Here is a 13,366-nt window from a genome sequence, read left to right as displayed (position 1 = left end):
GGTTAAGAGCAGATTATGGAGTATATGATATAGCTACTTAAATGAATTAATTTACTTCATGTGTTTTACATGTATAGGTATTGCTTGTATCTAAAATGAATATATCAGCCTTTATAGTAATATAAACACTAAATACATAGTTACGAATTTCTTTGTTTCTGCTGTATGTGAAATATGTGACCACATAGAAATACCATTTTAACTTTGGGGTTGTATGCTTGTAAAGACAGATAGTCGTCTTTTTACCTTCCTATCTGCAACCCTGTTAGAGAGCACATTTTTATGTTTTTTTTTTTTCCCCATAGAATGTAGTTATATTATAGTGAAATACCATACTTTGATCATGCTATTACTAAGATTTGCCACTTCCACTAAAAAGCTCTGGACTATTTTGGTTTGCATCTAATTGCAATAAATTGTAACTGTAGCCAGAAATGAATTTCTTAAATTGGCCCGAACTAGAACCATAAATCAGAGCAACTGATAGGGAAGAGGCATCCTGTTCCAAATCAGAGTTTTGGCATAGTTTCTTTTTAATTTGTCATTCACAGTAATATAACATTAAAAAAAAAAAAGTTGATCATTATTTTTGAATAGTTATCTCACTCCAGAGAGACAAGGTTATTCTCTAGTGTGATGGAAGTATTTTCTTTAGTATATGAAGTCTGGAGTTTGTATGTATTTCTAGTTGCTATGCTTAGCTGCCCTTAAAAAAGAAGTTAAATTAGTCTTAGTGGAGTCAGAAGGAAGTGTGGACTCTATATTTACAGAAGAAATTGTGTTTAAATGCTATTTTTTTATTAATGTGATCTCATATTCATTAGAATCATTGATCAAGTAGAAATGTTTGGCTTATGCATGCTAAGAGTAGAAAAGAATTGTGACTTTGAAAGACCATGAGGGTTGGGAACATTGTTTTTCTTGGGAGATGTGTAATCTAGTAGCCTGATAGAGGGAGGCTGCTGCAGCTCCTTGTTCCCCACTGTCCAGCCCGAAGTGAGGCTGAGCAGGTATTGCCAAAAGGCACACTTACGCACCTATGCACAATGCGTGTATATACATACATGGCTGACAATACAGATCGACACACACACAAACCACAGCACTCACACAAGCGCAAACAGCACCAGTGGTCTCATCCTGTTTCCCCTCTCTGCCTGTTCAAGATGAAAGCCCATTTGTGGAAGAAGTGTATTTATTATATACATATGTACAATATTGAGGCCCACAGTAGCTGGCCTTAGATGCTTGGTTTATGCAGTAGGTGTCTCTGGATCCCCTAGTCTTTGTGGTTGCTGCCACCCAGGCATGCAAGGCCTGCAGCTCCACTTCAGTTGCTCGTCCTCAGACCTCCTTGTGTACACCTGCATGCACACACACCATGGATCCTTCCAGTAGCTGGTTTTAGATGCTCAGGCTATCCAGTTGCTGGCCCCTAGATCCTCTGGCTTCCCAGTTAGCCCATGCGCAGGTACACACGTGCAAATGAGTCTTTCTGGTAGTTGGACCAGACTTGTAACCTTAACAGTAGCAGATCCTTGGACCCCAGAGTGTCTCCAGTAGCAGACTGGGACCTCCTGATCCTTCCAGTTGCCAAATGTCAGATCCCTTAGTCTCTGCAGTGTTCAGCCCAGACTTATGGCCATTCTGATCCCTGGCTCCCAAGGCTCTGTTCTCCTGCTCATGGATAGTCCAGCCTGATGATCACTAGCAGTCACATACACTGACATATGCCCCACACGTGCACGCATGCTCATGCTGCTCTCTCCGGCTGCTAGCACCGCAGCCACATGGGCCCCATGACTTGTGGTCCTACTCAGTTGCTGGCACTTAGATCTTCAAACAAACATACACAGAGCCCCCTCATCCAAGAAAAAAGGTAGAAATGGAGTTTAATGAGAGGAGAGGAGAGACTGCAGTGACGAGGTGCAGAGCATGTCCAGACAAATGTACTGCCCAACAGTACAAGCAACCTTTTATCACCTCTTCTCCAAGCTTACCTATGCTGATTCCAACCCACCTTGGTGCATTTCCTTCCCTGCCTTTGGTTCTTCCACTAAACATCCTACATTAAGTCTTGCACAATCCCCAAATGCTCTTCTGCTGAATCCCATAATGAGTCCCATACCCTGGTAGGCAGCAACCCTCCTCAGTCTGTAAGGTGATAGGGGAGGCTCTCCTCTGGCAGCATGATTAGGATCACAACTACTTCCCACGTGTCCAAATCTTTTGGTTTAGGTCATTGCACTACTAAGAAAGCATAAGTCTTTGCTGAAAGCTAAAGTAAATGTAGAAAGTGTGCTTTTATAGATAATTCATACTTATTTTCAATATACTACATTATAGTATGCATTCTTTCTCTATATACACACACAGAGTATATATATAGAATTATATAAAGTTTGTACACACACAGATACATATATATATTTATAAACTAAAGAAAAAATTACATGATTTGGGTTTTCAGAGAGCTGTGTTTAAAGGGTGATTTCTTGGGTACTTCCTCCATAATGATCAGTTGCATGCTGGACATCTTGGTCTGTCACATCAAAGAGGTTTCAAGAGAAAAAGGAGCAAAGAAGTCTATAGAAAAGAATTGCTTCGTAGGAAGCTGCTTTGTTTTTCAGTAAGCAAAAATGTGAACTATTTCTCTTAATTTTTACTTAAACCTGTGACTTTTTGTCATGATGTTAGTGTGACAGGTCAGACTTGGACTTAGCAAAGTAATGAGTTTTAGAACCCTTACATAACCTCTGTGTAATGTGATTGTCACAGCTGCTTTGTAGAAGATACTACATTATTTACAAGGCTTTCTTTGAAATAATGAGGTTTTATGATCTGATAAGAATGTGAAATGTATCTTAAATGACATGGGACCTATACTGGATGCTTCACTAAAAATATGTTAGCTTTATGTCTGATCTATAATTTAGAGACCATGAGTTGGAAGAAACACTTTCCTTAAGTTGTAGGTCGCCTCGATTTGTAACGTCCTAAATCTATTTTGCAGGGCTATTTGCCAGTGAAAACACTGAAGAGTCTTTCCAGAGTAATTTTGTTTTTAAACTAGTTGGTGCTTGAGAAAGAAAATATGTATTTTAGTCATCTTTAACTTGAATATTTTTATTTTCTTAAAGGAATTACCTACGGTTCTGCTTATTCATCAGATGGACAGACATGAAGGTGCATGGACCATATTGCCATTAATGAGAGAGTAAGTGTGCTGAATACCAGTTGTTTTCATCATTTTGTGTAACCCAGAAGGTAAATATGAATTACTTGAACTTTTTTTCAGAAGCAAACATTTTTGGATGGGAGTTGCAACTTTTATCTTTTCACTTTCTACTCTTTTTATTTTTGAGTTTTCCAAAGCAATTTTCTGTTAAATTTCATTAAATCAGAGAAAGCTATCTTAAATATTAGAAGAACTAAAGAAGAAATAGTATAACATAGCTGAACATGTACTTCCTTTACATAGTTGTGTGTTTTAAAGTTATTAGAAAAGTAAACTAGAGAAAAGAAATAGCATTTATATTTTTTCCAGTTGCTCACACTCTAAAGTTTTGATGAATTTTGATTCTTCAGTTTACTTGGTTGAATAAAGTTGATAATCTTTACTAGATAATGAAAACTGGAGTTTTTATCATACTATTTACAGTATTCCTACGAGGTAGTCCTCCTCCATATTGAAGAGGTATAGGTTTCAACATCTTTTTGTAAGCTTGTTTGGCCAGTTTCCATCTCATTATGCTCTGGTAATACAGCAAATTTCAGATGTCTTGTCTTAGCTTATGCAGATGGTTCCAAGAGAGACTTGCTGCATTTACGTCATACTGTATTACAAACCATCAAGAAACAAAAATTCCCATTTCAGGAGGTTGTAAAGCTCCTTGGTACTGAAGGCTGTCCTTTGCCTAAAACTTGCATTTGAAATTGATGACAAGAGGCTCTGCAGCTTCTTGAGGCTTAGTTTAGTTAATATTATTTTTCCTCTGATGTAAACAGAGTTACTCAAAAGGATTCTTTTGTTTTGATTTGGATTTTTTGTACCAGACCGGTCACAGGAGAGGATTTTCATACTCTTTTGTTCTACTTTCTGTGTGAGCAGAAACATGAAAATGATGCTTGTGTAGTACCTATCCATAAAATGTATATATATAAGTTGCAAAAAAACCCCAAAATGAGAATAAAAGTAAATTGAAAAACTGGAAGATCAGAATCATCTTTGTTTTTCTTTTTTAGCCCCTTTTTCAATGACTGAATGGCTACTCTTCTGAATTAACTTGTGTCTCAATGATAAAGATTAACAGAAAGAGCTTTTGCAAGATAGCAAAACTCAGAAGTAAAAATGTAGATGCTAGTTCATTTCACAAAGCAAAAGAAATTTCTTCAGTAATCAGAAATGGAATCTCAATGGTTTTCCAACTTGAAGAGAATTCTGAAATAACCAGTTCCTTGTGTCTCCTGATTTGTTCACCATTTTTGGCAAAAGAGCAGAATGAAAACATAGAGCAGATTAAAAATAACTGTTGTGAGGCTTGTACTATTTAGAGTTTTTTTTTCCAGTGGACAGAAGAGGAGGAAGAGAGTGAGATTAAGTGATTAGCCAGTTCTGCAGTGGTAGATGTTACCAGGAACTGTGATGCAAGTTACACTCATATGAAAACTGTTTTCAGTAGAATGGCTTTCCTCAGTTCTTTAGGTATCACCATTTTTAAGACGGTCTGTACACTTAGGACAATTCTTGATTTTTACTTCTTGGGCACAGATTAACTTGGAGAGAATGTTTATTTTCTGAAGACTTCTATCAAGTGTAATGTTAAGATCTCCATCATTGTATTGAGGTTGACAATGAATGAAAGTTTTCATGAAGTTTTTAGATTTGGTTCAAGGATGTGGTTAATGTGAAACAGTTGTAATAAAACCTGTCATTGGGCAGTTTCAGGATTATTGCAATGAGTGTTAATGTGAGGCTCTATGGAATGAGGTTAAGGTACAGAGGGAAAGGTAACTTAAACTGCTGTCTATAACTTCTGCCTTTATAGGTGCCTATTTCTATAGTACTTATGTATTTCTGAGCTGATATTTTTTATGTATCTATATTCCTTTCTTTCTGGGATAACTAATTCTATATAATTAGGTAGGAATGTAGGCAGTATCTCCATCTGTTTGCTGTAGTGCTCTGATATGTAATTCTCAGCAGAAAAAGTTTCTGTTTGTGTGTGAATTTCCAAGTGCTTATATTTGGGGGAGTGGAGGTTGAATCTGTGATTCTGTTCAAAAGCCAGTTTTGTAGTAAAATATTAATTTCTTTTTTTTTTAGCTTCTCTGTTACCTATGGTAGGAACTCCTCATGGATTTTCTTCTGTGAAGAAGATACAAGAGTACAAGTTGTAAAGCTTCTGGAAACACTTCGAAGATTTGACAAGTCTAAGGTGAAATAAAAATTTAGATATTTAATTCGCTTTAGCATGTGCTTAATTTTTTTGATGTGGGGATGAAACATGGGATCATTTAAGATCCTTTTTTAACTACAGAATTATAAATACAGAACTTTGGAATTCTTAATTATGGAACAATTTCTGTTGTCCAGAATTTTGTGTTACAACATTGCCTGTATGGTTCAGCCATCAGCTTTTGGAAAGAAATATTCAAACAGCATAAAATAGGGGGATATAGTCCGGATGTGAAGCTGGGAGTGAGCAAGGTAATGAACACGAAGCAGTAAAATGCCATGTATAACTGTTGAAGAGCTATTAAAACTGAATAAAAAGATTTCTTCTTGTGGATCTCCTGAAAATGCTGTAGCGGCAGTAAAAGGATGTATATAGTCTGCTCTGTGTCTTTTTCCTGTCCACCATGAGTTCTTATTATCATCAGGCAGGATGATTCATTAGCTCTCTCCTAATAGAGAAGGGCATTTATTGCATTCTGTTTCTGAACTGTCTTGGTAGTAAGAAAGAAGTAAAATCTTTACCTACTGGAAAAGCAAGACCACCAAAAAACTCACACAACGAAAGAGAAAACCAGTCACCAAAAGATAAGGTAAACTTGTCAACGCAGATGATAAGCTGTTAATATTTAGAATTCTAAATGTTCTGAAGACACTCAGCCTGACATCTTTCATTACCTGGACTAAAAGAAGCTAAAATCTCCTGTCAAGAATGTGCTTCTCCTCTTTATTGTTACCTTGATCAAGTATCGAACCCTACTTTTGATCTCAGTTTAGCATATTGACTTCTTTTGCAGGCACTTGCCTTGTCATGTTTCCACACAATTCTTTTCTAAAATGATAACTAGAGTAATTTAGAGATCTTATTTTTTTTAAATACTGTCTTCAAGATGGACTACTAAATATTTTCAGGCCTTTGGAAGATACAGTCATTTCTGTTTCAGAAGCACGTACTTCAAATTGATGTCCTGAGAATTCATAGAAATTTTTGTTTTGGATGCTGTCTACATGTCAGTTTTAATTCCTCCTTTGCAGTACATGTAAATCCTACAGTAATAACAAATTATGTTCCAGCCTGCATTGAAAGGGAAATAAAATGTTTTACTTTTATATAGAGTAATGATCATCTTAATATAACAGTGCACAACCAATTCCTTGTATAAGGTAATAGTCCATCAGTTATATAATTTAAGATGTTGAGTTAGACAAGAATGAACTCACTTGTAATTAATTTCATCATGTCAGCAGTCTGCATGATAAGAAGCTGTCACACATTAATCACAATAAAATATGTACAAGGAGCATATAAATAGCTGGTGAATCTGCTGCTGAATGTGTAAATTGTTTGTTTACGGTATGGCAAGTGCATGAGCTGTGTTAATGCCATGAAGGTATTTTTCATTGTTGCTGAGAGCTGCCCCCTGAAAGGAGGGGAAGAATCAAATATGGCCAGAAGTGTGAAGGAAGAGAGCAGAAGCCCAACAATTAATATTTTTAAAAAGTCCTGGAAAATGGAGACTGTTCTAAACATTACAGGAGATGTAGCAGTGTTTGGTCTGAATGTGTCTGTAATGAATGGGACTAATTTGTGAGAAAAAATTACCACAATTTTGAATCTGGTTTAATGGTGGGCTCAGAAACTATTAGAAAAGAAAAAGAAAAAGCACAGTCTTCAGAATGACTGTCATAGTGCAAAGTACAACTCCAATCCTGACATATTTAATACGACCATTAAGGTGATTCAGAGGATCAAGTTATTTAAAATGTGTTTGCTTTTCAGATTCCATAGTGGAAAATAACTGTAGGTTAAACAGATGGAAATCCAAGACAGATTCAAACCCTAAACGTGCAGTACTTTTGAGTGTTCTGTCTAATCAGTAGCCAATAATCTCTGATTTATTCAGTGCTCTTTGCACCAGTGAATTGCAGGGCTAATGATGGAGTCTGAAGATACAATATACATCAGAACATTTAGAGAACTGCCTTTTGTTTCATTTCTTATCAAGCAAAATTTTTACCTGTCTTATTTGGAATATTACGCTTCCCTTATTCTTGTTTTCAGGCTTGCTTTATTTAGCATGAATGAAGTCGTCATCTTCACTAAGAGGATGCTATAGATGAATAAAATTGCTTTCTATGTTTTTTACAGGAGTGGTTTTTAGGTAAAGCATTGTATGATGAAGAATCTACGATAATTCACCACTATGCCTTTGCTGAAAATCCTACAGTCTTTAAATTTCCAGATTTTGCAGCTGGTTGGGCACTTAGCATTCCACTTGTTAACAAGTAAGAGTTGAATTTTTAATCACTTAATTGTTTATTGAGAGTAATTAAGAGTGCTGAATGTGTATCTTTTTTTCCCGATGCTAATCAGTATTGTTTTAATGATTTATGATTTTTTAGGGATTACTGTTTTCCTTAAAAGTTGAAAGTACGCCTGCAGTGCAGCTGAATATTTTAGTACCGCTCATGTAGATACGCAGTCAAATTTTAGTTTTGACTGATCATTGAACAGCAATTGTAGCTTGCTCTGGCACACAACTTGGTGTGTACTCCATCGGTGCAGGCTGATCACTCAATTATTTTATTTGACTTCATAGATGGGTTTTGTACACTAAGCTCTTGCTTGTGCTGCGTTTATATTATCATGCTGAGGCCTTTGGTTTGAGGATCTAAGGTGTGTGGCAAGACATTCAAATACTGCGCAAATGCTTACTAATTTGCAGCTACCTCTGAGTATGTCTACATAGATTTATACTCGCACTATAAATTTACCCTGAAAAAACAAAATTCTGTTTCCTCCTTATGACACATATTCAATCATAATTACCATAAATAAGGACTTAAGAATTTTTTAATACACATACACAGAAATATATTTCCATATATAATTCTGTATCATTGCTGTACCCTTTAGGTATGATTTATTTTTATTAGCTCTGCATATCTAGAAGTTAACATCATGTTAACTAGTTGTTGATACTCTTTGTGATTTTAAAAAAGTAATTTCCTCCAGGAAGGAGGAATACTAGGCAGCAGATTTATTCCTGGATCTTAGGATGACTGCATTGCCCTTTGTAAGTGCTCATCCTATAGAGAGAACAGAGATATGTAGCTCAGATTAGATGCTTAATTTTTAGATGAAATTTGAAAAGTTCATAGACTTCAGAAGTTAAATGCATCTTGTTGTAGCAATAATTGGTATTTTCATAAATTGAAGGTGCCTAAATATTGTGCTTTGGAATACACAAAAAGAGAATGTTGTCCGAAGTTTGAAGTGCTGATCAGTATGCAGCTTCAAACACACGGCTGCCTTTAATCTATTGAAAATGTTATGCCAGACTGTTGATCCACTCTAGATGAGAACTTTCTTCTTGGGCAGGAAGAATGTGTTGAAATGTGTGCTGAAAATGAATATTATCATCATCACACTGTGCTCAGATGCAAGAAAATTTGATACGAAAAAAATGCAAGTTGCTTTTTGGGACGATAAATACAGAAGTGAGTTTTTTGAAGATGATTGTCAAAAATACTAATCATGCTTCATTGCATACTGCTAGTGATTTATTTTGTAATATGGTAGGAGCATGGCATTAGAAGACACTCAAAGTATTTTAAAATATTTTTTAAATGTGCAAGAAAATATATCAGATACATTTTTGTAAATTATCTATAGGTAGCTCTTTATCTAGAGTACCATTTCCATAAACCTTTGTGCCAGTTGTCTACTGTTGGTCGGTGTTTCTCTGATTGCTATGCAGCCTACCTATGAAATGTTTTTGGAAAATACTTTTGGTTTTGTTGATCAGCTACAGATTTCTTATCAGCTACAGATTTCTTATCATGGCCACAAAAGCTGTGGTTAAGAATTGCTGATTTTAGAAACTGTTAGGAAATTTTTGTATAATTCATAGATGTAAGAATTTCAAGTTTATTCAATTATATAAATTATATATATATAAAAATTATATATAAAAAGGGTCAGTTGATGCCAATCTTACGTTTCCCTTGTTCATGCTTTTTGAAGAAAGTTTCATCGTCTTTATTGTGTAGGCTTGCGAACAAGTTGAAAAGTGAACCACTCAAGTCAGACTTCACAATAGATTTAAAACATGAGGTAAGCAGTGGGTTATTCCTGTGATGTGAGTAAGAAGAATTCTCTCAAAACTGTATACTTGAATCTTCATAAAGAAGAAATAACAATGCTTTTAGGGGTTAAAAATTTTGAATACAGTGGTGTGTTTAATTTCTTTACCTTCCTTTAGAATATTTTAACCTGTGGTGCTTCAAAATTATGCCATAAGCATAGAACAATTCATGAAGAAAATTACATTTGTATTAACATTACATGATTGTATACAGTGAGGTACCTTCTAAGGCTTGTTCTATAGAGAGGGAAAGAGCTTCCAGCTCATGAAGTTTAAACTGACATGAATGGTATCTCAAATACTAGACAGCCACACTCATATTTTAAGTTAATGTATAAGAGCTAGACATGATGGGTTTGAGGAACTTAACTGTTGTGACTGTTGTGTCAGTGTGAACAATTAATACTGCAACTTGTATGATGAAGTTTGGATTTTTATTTATTTATTTATTTATTTATTGCCACTGGTTTGCAGCAGTTCCAAAAGGCAGCTACTGGATGTTTCAGAGAATAAGGGAGTTGATTCAAAGAAACTTTTAAAAAAAGGAGTGGGGATCTGAAGCAAGTCCAGTGCTACCCTTTCTGAAACATATTTTTTTCTGCCTCCAAAATGCTCATGCAACCTAGGGTTTTGTAGTGTCACCAAAATGAACATCAGAACTAGAGGGAAGGGGAGGATGAGCCTGGGGTAGGCTATTAGATTTTGGCCTGAAATTATGAATGATTTTGATTTTATTTCATTTTTTAAAAACTCTTAAAATTCAGCTATAAATTCTGGTTCTGACCCATATTAAAAACCTTACTTAAATATTCCAGATCCTTATTCTTTAATGATTACAAACTTTCTCATTTCACATAAATTTATAGTGTGCTTATAGTATATAATCAGTAGTCTATTTAAATGCATTTGTCTTTGTGCCAACAGTATTCTTTCACTTAGTTTTCCCTCCTCACCTGAGGTATTTCTAGAAGGCAATTGGATCCATCAGCCTTCATTTTGCTCCATGAAACAAGCCAGCAAGCTGTTTTACTTTCCCCTTGTTCATTTTTCTAAATGCAAGACCTTGTACTTCACACTATTTATCATCTTGTGTTATCTCGAAGTCATTCATATATTTCCAGTATTCCAGTTTACCTCAGTGCTGACAAAACCTCTAAATGTAGTGTCATCAAAAAATGTCATTAGCAGGCTCTTAATTTGTGTGCTGTGTTGATTAATGAAGACCAATTGATCACTTGACTGGCAAAAAAAGACTTCTATCCTCCTTCATATTCTGTTAGCAATTCCTTGCCTATGTTCCATTTCAAATTCATTACTGTTGCTAACTTACTTCAAGCCCTGCAGTTATTCTCTCTACACAATCTATTGTCATCTCTCCCTGGAGACAGTACCATTCTCCCTCATTTGTTTTATAAGTCATTATCTCCTCTTTCTTCAGTCTTTTTTTATCTTGCTACACCCTTTTTGCATGAGTCGTGAATGACAACAAATCAAAGGATATAATCTGAGATCTTTAATGGCTGTGTGTAATGTTTAAATTTATAAAAGATGATAAATGTCTTAAGAAATATCTTGGGTTGACAGAGCCCTAATAACATGTGCCTCTAGTCCTTGGTATTTTACTGTACTCTATCATTTTTTTTCGGACTGCTTTTCAAATCCCTAATTCTTACATCCCTCATGTTTATATGACCTTCCATCTGGAAGACCAAGCTTACAAATACGATAAAAAGTTTTTGCCATACTAATTTTCATTTGTAGATTTTCTTCTAGAATTTTTAAAATATAAGTAATACATCATATTCTCTTCACACTGATGGTTACTCAAAACTAGAAGTAGATAATTTATTTTTTGTTTACCTATTGTTAGATATGAACAAAAAACTAATGTATTTTATGTCTTTTTATTGTCAAGCTATTCCTGTTATCTTAGGAATTGTCTATCCTCTTGTTCTACAGCCACCAAAATGGCACTATTAGTGTGAGGCTGCCGTATTTCAGAACTATACAGAGGGTTTCTATTGAAGGTGTGATTATTCTATGAGAAATCTGCTTTCTTAGCATATGATGAACTTTCAGAAACAATAATGAATTATTCATGTTAAGTTACAGTTAAATAGTCTTTGTGAAGCATGAGCGCTGCTTTTTTGTTGATTCATGTGTTAGATGTTCATTCTGAGTAACTGAGTTTTGAGATAATACGATCTTAAAATCTGCTAGAAGCTCTTTATAAAATCACATCCTTTGCTGTTATGTAGCCTTCTAATCAAGGCAGGGTCAAGAGCAGTTTACATGCCATAAGGTGAATATGACAATAAGGTAAAAACTTTGGGAATGTATGTATGCTTACTGTCTACTCCTTACCACTTGCAAGTGTCTATAACATCTCATTTCCATATTCCCCTCTGCTCCAAGCACTGTGAATGATGTTAGGGTTGATTGCCATTCATGTGCTTCTGCATTTGCTTCTGTATGGAGTGTTCTTCCCCATTAGTTCTTTGAACTCACCTGTAAAGCTAAGATCATTTGTGTCTTCAGAAGCACTGCTAAAACAACAAAGAAACAGACCACCACTTACCAATGCAAGGCTAAGAGAAGTTAGAATTTATTTGCAAACTACAAAACTCATCGTGGTATAGCAGGAACCTGCAGCTGAGTTGCAAATAGCTAAAAACACCACTATCAACTCAGCAGCAGTAATACCATGTTTGCATGCACAGCTCCCAGTCATCTGTGTTCCCCCTCAATTACAAGAAAAATACAGTAATTTAAACTGTTTTCAGTGCAATTAAACTAAATATGTTCTACTTTGCAATTGAGGTGGGCTAGAAGTGCCTGTGTAATTTTGACAGTTCAGTTACAACCAGCAGCTTGTTAAAAAATGCCATCAGCTGGTTGTATTCTATTATGTGACTGTATGGTAGCTCTTTGACATCTAAAATCTACCAAAGCTATGAGCTTAAGTTTCAAGAAAATGATTCTATTCTCAGGCCTACCTCCCAGCCCTGACAGTGCCTGAAATAAACAGGCATCTGTTGCATTCCCATTAGGTCCCAGAAATGGCTCTGTGTAGGTTGTTGAGGTTTTGATGATGTTGATATGAATGAGATGGGCAAGCAGGTACTAATCTCTAGCTTAATCTGTAAATGGTTTGGCTTCCCAGCTATGTCCAGACAATACATAATGCACTTAGTTTGCACCAAGTGTTTTCTGAACTCTGTGGGGATCGGGGGAGGAAATATCTTGCTCTTTTAATAATAGCTTAGTGAAAACCTACTCTCTACAAAGGGTATGATCTGCATTCTGGCCCTTACATAATCTGAAGAGGTTTGAACCTACCAGTTCCTACTCCCAAGTAGGCATAAAGCAGTGAAAAAGAAACTTCTTTTTTCATTGTCTTTAGTGTGTGCTGGTTCTAGTTCCATTTTCAGTGGAGTATTTGTTTTCCATGGAAGAGTCATTGATAATACGTAAAAGTAGCACTGGAAACAACAACTAGAACCCAAGATAGATTTTCCTCCCTTGGAGGACACCCCTGTCCCCTGTGCTCTAGAGTCAGGCTCCTCTTTGCCATACTATCTTGTTGGTTCCATGAATCTTAATTTTTACACGATAACTCAGCTTCATGAGAAAGAATGGAGAGCCCCTGTGCCGTAGGATCTGGTTTGTTGGTTTGGGCACCCTTTTGAAAAGTAGAAGCTGTAACTTCTGAGTTAACAGAAACAAGCCTCAAATACATATCTGCATCTTGAGCATATACTCA

General features: G+C 35.8%; 1 protein-coding gene across 6 annotated transcripts in view; it reads left to right on the top strand.

Moving 5' to 3' along the window:
- The window catches only part of B3GLCT (beta 3-glucosyltransferase), a 59,032-nt gene that overhangs the window by 31,032 nt on the left and 14,634 nt on the right, over positions 1-13,366 (top strand). For all 6 annotated transcript variants that reach the window (XM_062567148.1, XM_062567145.1, XM_062567147.1 and 3 more), the window contains 4 exons: positions 3,141-3,217; positions 5,327-5,438; positions 7,605-7,741; positions 9,509-9,572. In XM_062567148.1, coding sequence (XP_062423132.1) covers positions 3,141-3,217; positions 5,327-5,438; positions 7,605-7,741; positions 9,509-9,572 — 390 coding nt within the window. The remainder of the gene's footprint in view (positions 1-3,140; positions 3,218-5,326; positions 5,439-7,604; positions 7,742-9,508; positions 9,573-13,366) is intronic.

This window comes from Rhea pennata, chromosome 1, assembly GCF_028389875.1.
Source record: "Rhea pennata isolate bPtePen1 chromosome 1, bPtePen1.pri, whole genome shotgun sequence".
Taxonomy (NCBI): domain Eukaryota; kingdom Metazoa; phylum Chordata; class Aves; order Rheiformes; family Rheidae; genus Rhea; species Rhea pennata.
This window is presented reverse-complemented; position numbering and strand designations above follow the sequence as displayed.